The sequence below is a fragment of the Numenius arquata genome, chromosome 8 (assembly GCF_964106895.1).
Source record: "Numenius arquata chromosome 8, bNumArq3.hap1.1, whole genome shotgun sequence".
NCBI classification, from domain to species: Eukaryota; Metazoa; Chordata; class Aves; order Charadriiformes; family Scolopacidae; genus Numenius; species Numenius arquata.
The window spans coordinates 51,017,792-51,024,213 of record NC_133583.1 but is presented as its reverse complement, the minus strand read 5'-3'; the positions used below and the strand labels follow the sequence as shown (position 1 = coordinate 51,024,213).

Below are 6,422 nucleotides of genomic sequence, written 5' to 3'. Positions count from 1 at the left end.
CAATATCAAGGTTGTGCCCAGCATCAAGCAAAACTTAGAGCTTCTGTTTCCCCAGCAGGTTTCACCCTCTCCTGGCATACCTCAAGGCCCCACAACCTACCTCACACAGAATGCACCTTCCCCAGTGTACCCCAGTCCCTATCAACCCACAGTCCCACTGGCCCCTCTCTCAACTACACGTCCTGCCTCCCAGCCCCACTGTTAACCCCAACCCCAGCTCTAGCCCCTGCACTCCTCCCACCCCCAGCTGGGCCCTGCACTGACCCCTACACCCACGCCAGCCCCTATTCCCCCTAATCTCCTGCAGCCTCAACACTCCTCTCCCAGGCCCAACCATCCCACCAGACCTGATCCAGCCCAACCACAGGCCCTGTCCTTCCCCCCACCCCAGGACTTATAGCCCCTCACATGCTCCCTGACCCCAGTGCCCACCTCAGCCTCCGCGTCCCCCCGACCTGACCCAAACACCCACCTCAGGACCAACAACCCCCTTCCGCCCCCACGCCCACCTCATCCCCCAGACCCCTGATCGCGACCCACACTCCAGGCCCTACAATTCCCCTCATTTCGACCAGGCCCTACAACCGCCCCGACCCCAGCGCCCCCCTCAGCCCCTCACTCCCTCTCACCTTCCCCGAGGGGGCGGATACTCCGCAGAATAACTGACACCGCAGCCGAACCAATCGCGACCCGCCTCTGCCCCCGCGGCCCAATGGGTGGGCCAGTCTCCGCCCCGAGTGGGCGGGGCGCCTAGTGGGGGCCGGGTGCTAAGGGCGCGTTGCTAAGGAAGTGGGAGGTGGGAAAGGGAGGGAGAGTGAGGTGAGGTGGGCGCTTTCCTTTCCCATTGGCTGTGGGAGGGCCGGGGGGCGGAGCTTCCGGTGGGGAGAGCGGAAGCGCCGGTGGGGTGTGAGGCGGGAGTGCGGCGATGGGGGCCCGCGGGCTGGAGGCGGCGGTGGTGGAGCTGGCGCCGGGGGAGGCTCTCGGTGCGGGGGCGATCGGGCCTGGAGGGCCCCGAGGGTGAAGGGCAGGGCGGGAGAGCCCGAGGGACCCCAATGACAGGAGGGACTGGGGGACCCCTGAGGGTGGCAGGGGGCAACTGGGCCTGGGAGACCCCTGAGGGTGGTTGGAGGCAACCGGGCCTGGGGGACCCCTCAGGGCATGGGGAGAGGGAGCCGTGGAGACACTTGCAAAGTACCAAGTGTCTGGTAGTTTCTGGAGGGCAGGGCAGGATGCTTCCCTTTCCCCCCTGGAGGTGGGCAGCAGTCTCCGAGGCCTCCTTGGCTCCTGGGGAGGCATGAGGAGGGGGTCTCTGCCCCCTCATAGCGGTCTGCTGGGTTTGCATCAGTGTAGAGCTTTGGGGAGCTGCAGGGATTGAAACTGTGCTGTCCTACTGGGCACGCCCACATACTGAAATGGGATGAGGCAATATTCATGGGCGACTGAGCAATTACGTTAATACCTGCTTCACCATTACCTTTAAACTTTATTAACCAGGCAAGATGCCATAACTTCTGATTCTGGTAGACTGGAGGGCAATTATTTTAAATCTCGTGATTTGTTTCAGAGAGCAGTACAGAGAGAGGGCGTGCAGACGGTCAGCCTGTGGTGATCCTTCTAGGATGGGCAGGCTGCCAGGACAAATACCTGGCCAAATACAGTGCAATCTACAGTCAGAAGGTGAGTAGCTTATTTATATTTTCATGACACTGTCATACAGTTCTCTGAGAAACTGCTGCTTTTCTGCATGCTGGTAAAATCGCTCTAAAGCCTCTTTCAGACTGAAGAGTCACTGGGAGTGAGTGGCGAGTTCTCTTGTCATTGAAAGCTCCTTGTCTCTTGGAGCCCAGGCAGCATTATCTAACAGTTGCTGATGTCATCTTTGCACGTGCAGCTGAGGCAAAAATACTTCCTTGGAGAAACTTTCTGCTGTTGTGTGAATCACTGGATTATTTTAAGGCTTTTAAAGTTGTGAGATTATTCAGGAATGACATGAACTGTGTTAGCTTTCCAAACAGGTAAGCGTGCAGGGAAAGATTATGCATTTACTGCTTGCTAACAGGGCACAGCACAGACTTGGTGAGGTCAGGCTGAGGACTGACAGAGCATGTCAGCATCTGTTGTTCCTTTGGCTTTTCCTTCCTGTGAAGATGATTCATCTAAATGTTTTAATCCAAATTCATTTTATCCTGTCTGTGGAACAGGCATCCTATTATAGTCATTATAGTCATCATCCTATTATAGCCATACCTGCTCACTAGGAACCCCTTGTTTTTGAATTAGAGAGGTCTGTCCGATTGCTAGTTCCCTAAGTTATGATGTTTTGCTTTCTAATGCTATATTTTACTGGAATGACCCCAACTTGTAGTATGGGGACCCGGTGAAACTAAATTAGACCTTTTTTCTTTTCCTTTTTTTTTTTGGGCAGTATAAAAGGATCTTGCATTTATCCAAATCTGTTTCAGTTATAGGTGGCAAAGTTTATACATTAACAAGTCTATTGTTAATATGTAATCCAGTGCAAGACTAATGAATTGGCTTGTTCTAGTGAAGAATTAATTGTTAAGTGACTGTTGTGACTAAGAGATGCTGCTGATCAGATGAGGAGCATGTTACATGGCAGCATGCCAACTTCCTAAAAAATACTTTTCTATCAGAAAGGTGACAGGAATGGGAAAAGAGAGAAAAGGTTTACCTTGCAAGATGGTATAGCAGACTTTGATTTAAGAACTTGATACCCTGCTCTTCTCTTGCACTGTTTCGGGAGCTCTGGGCGGGAGGGCTGTCTTGGTGGCTTTGCCTTGTGTTTGTCAGTGTGTAACGTCAGTGAGTTTAGGTGATAGAGAAGATCTAAACCTACATTTATAAAGGCAGTTCCATTTTCTCTATTCAGAAACTCCTCCAAGATTCTTTTTCCCAATCTACACCTAAATGTAAGGCCTTAACTCTAAAGGCAATTGCTTGGGCATTCTGAATCTCTGAACCAGTGCTCTTCATTTGCACAGCTGGAGTGTTTTAGAAAGGCTTATGAAAATCGTGTCAGTGTTGGTTGTGGGTGAGTTTTAGAGACAGCTGCAAACAAGTGCTACCTAAGGACAGGAAGAAGGTCCTCCTCCTTCTTACGTTTGTTTCAGCGTCATGAATTAGATGTGTAACAGAGCATGTCCTTCTTACCAAAATGGCTGATAGTGCAGGTTTGTGAATCAGGGAGATGGTTTTCTCTTCCTGGGTGAAGACTAACACTCATAAAAGCTTGGGTGGCAGTGTCCCCAGGGGCTGTGGCAGTTTGAACAAGATTTGAAAGGGTCTTAAAACACCATCAAACCCAGGCCTTTGCTGCTGCAGAAACCTTTTCATAATACCATGTGCTGTTATGATTAATATAGTCCTATTTGTATTGGTGCCTTGCTACTGACACTAAGACTTTCTTCTGACCCTGTGGTTTCTGTTGGAAACCTGTCCCAAATTTTCACGTTCTTTGTACTGAAGCTTGCCTACTCCGTGTCATTTACAGCACAGTGTAACTGTGTGTGTGGTCTCTTTCTGTTCTTCTTAGGGGTGCACCGTCATCCGCTACACGGCTCCGTGGAGGATGATATTCTTCTCTGAGAGCTTTGGCATCAGATCTCTCCAGACCCCAGCCAGGCAACTCTTGGACCTGCTCTTTGACTACAGCGTTGAAAACAGACCGATCCTTTTTCATGTTTTTAGCAATGGTGGCATCATGCTGTACCGTTACGTCATCGACGCGCTCCACGCTCACAAGCCATTTAAGAACCTCAAAGTAGCGGGCACCATTTTTGATAGTGCCCCTGGCAGAAGAAACTTGAGAGGAAGCCTTCGTGCCTTGGCAACTGTCTTGGTATCCACAAATGTGCTGCTGAAGTATTTCTTTTTTTTTGCTTTTGCCACTACAGCTTTTGTGCTGCGGATCCTGCTGTACCCATTGACCCGCTTCATCCACGAGAGCCATTATGATGCCCTGCTGAAAGCGCCCTCGCGGTGGCCTGAGCTTTACCTCTATTCCCAGGCTGACGCCATCATCAAGGCCAGCGACGTTAAGCACATGGCTGATGCCCGGCAGCAACTCGGTGTCTCCGTGAAAGCCGTGGACTTCTCGGATTCGGCTCATGTCAGCCACATGCGGGTGTATCCCACCTATTACAGCAACCTCTGTACGACTTTCCTGTCTGACTGTGTCGGGGACTCGCCTCGCTAGTGGTGTAATGGCCTCCGGTGTTTGCCTCTGCTTTGCTCAGCTTGTGTGGGAAACGTGTCTTTGAAGGGAGGAAAGTAGAGACTTCTTAGCTTTTTTTTTTATTTTTTTTTTTTTTATTCACCATCTACAAGTCTGAAAGCCTCCAGGCTTTGGGCCAGCCATACTGTAGCAGAAAGTAGACATGGATTGATTTAAAGTACTGAAGGTGAAATCTTAGCATGGTTGATGTTCTTTACCAAGGTGTCACAGATCAGAATTTCAAATGGAGTGTTATTTGTTTCTTCCTGTCTCCTATTGTTCTCTGCTTTCCATCTGTCTCCTTGTTGCTTGATGTCCAATGTGCATGTTCTGTTGCCTTGTACTGATTTTACAATACAGCTCTTCCATGTCTTTATTGGTTTTTTCCTCTCTGCCATTTCTTTTTTTTTTTTTTAATCTTGCAGTGAGCAAACAGAAGCAGCTCTGCAGGACTCCTTTCTTCTCTGGGTGCATCCCAGCTCTTGTTATACTCCTTGCTGGAGATCAGGCCCAGAAACCAAGTGTAAGACCTGGAAAAGGCTTGTGCAGTGTGGTGTGACCAGACTGTCATTGGTTCCGTTGAATAGCTGAGTTAAAGCAGTTAAAACTCTGATCCTTGACGGAAACTCAAATGTTTGTGATAACTTCAGTGTTCTCCAACCAAAAGATTTAAGTTAACTTTTTTGAATGTCTTGTGTTTTGTTTCTCTTCCTTCCAGTCTTTCGTGTGTTCTCCTGAATAGTTTTGCTTTCTTGGAGAACTGCTCGTTTATTATTGTGTGCCTTTGAGCAGCCTATATTGTGCATCTGGAAACGCAGGGAAACTGGCACAGCTGTAACCCAAAAGACCTCAGAAATAGAAAAGTGGAACTGCAGAGAAAAAATGAAACTGTCTCTTGGAGCTATGATTTATACTGGGTATTTCTTAAATCACTTCCAGCCCACAAATGACCATGAAATTCGATGTTTTTTCCCCCATAATGTTCTCTTCAGATGATAAGTTTTTCCTGTCTGTGCAGCGTGTACTGGTAATATGTGAAATTAATTCCTTCCACCTAGTGAAAAAGAAGCTGATTGCGCTGTGCTTCAGCCATGCTTGGTTTGGGGTTTTGTTGTTTATTTGGGGGAGAAGCGGGGATAAAGAGAGAGGAGAGCCTGCCAATAATGTATTTATCCCATGTCATGGCATTGCAAACTAATTAATAACGTGGTGGACAGGATTAGCCGACTTTAAATTCTTTAATTTAAATTCTTTAGTTGAAATTGTTTAAATTCTTTTAATTCTTTACATTAGCTGACTTTAAGTCAAAGGTTGCTGGGAACAGGCTCTGGAGGGCTATGGGCCTGTTTGAACAAGGGGCTGCCCTCGAGGGGTAGGAACATGAAAAGCACAAGGACTTTTAGAGATGTTTGCTGCCCGTGGGCTGCTCTGCTTGTCTTGCCCACCCTTGGGATGCTGTCCTCCACAATGGCGAAGCACTTGCTGTTCTGAATCGACACACAGAGAGGGAGGTCTCTTGGGAAGCCCTAAAATAATTTGGAAGATAATAAAACGAGAACCGTAACACCTCAGAAATGGCAGCACAGGGTGAGCCGTGGTCAGTGGCCGGAACAACTCTTTCTAGCTGGCCAGTGTGGCAACGCCTATTTAAAACAGAGAATAACCCCACGTTGGGCGTGGTTTTAAAGGGTGGACTGGGATGTATAGGATAGGTGGGAACTAGCCAAAAAGGGGGCCGATGGCCTCGTTTGTCTTCATTTTTTTTTTTTTTAAGTGAAAACTGGCTCCAGGCACAGGAGCCCTTGTTGCTTGGGGTCTAGTCTTGTAGGTGTGATGCCAGTTCCAGCTTCCACCGAGAAGATGAGTTGTGAGGGCTGCTGTGCAGTGAGGTAGCCACCAGCCTGCTGCTTTTTCATGAAGAAATTCTTGTTCCTAGGGTTTGGACCTGTGAAATCCAGGCATGGTCCCCTATCCCATCGGAGATCTCCCAGCTTTTTAAAGTGGGCCCCAGGTTTACGCTGCCACTGCCGTAACTCCCGAGCTGTGACCTGTGTGCCCCTTCCTGGAGAGCTGGGCTGTGTCTTCTGGGCATCCAGCCTGCCTGTGGCACTGTGAAAACTCTTTGGGAGCAGAGGTGATAAAGGTTATTTAACTAGCATTTGCCCTCATGCTCGTTTCTATGGGTTCA

The 6,422-nt window shown here is 49.0% G+C and overlaps 1 protein-coding gene across 1 annotated transcript; it reads left to right on the top strand.

The window, feature by feature from the left end:
• The first annotated feature begins 914 nt into the window (after window positions 1-914).
• TMEM53 (transmembrane protein 53) lies at window positions 915-5,111 on the top strand. Its single transcript, XM_074152486.1, has 3 exons — window positions 915-983; window positions 1,565-1,677; window positions 3,554-5,111. The coding sequence occupies exons 1-3, from the start codon at window positions 926-928 to the stop codon at window positions 4,214-4,216; spliced, it is 834 nt and encodes a 277-aa protein (XP_074008587.1). The 5' UTR covers window positions 915-925; the 3' UTR covers window positions 4,217-5,111.
• Window positions 5,112-6,422: the final 1,311 nt, after the last annotated feature.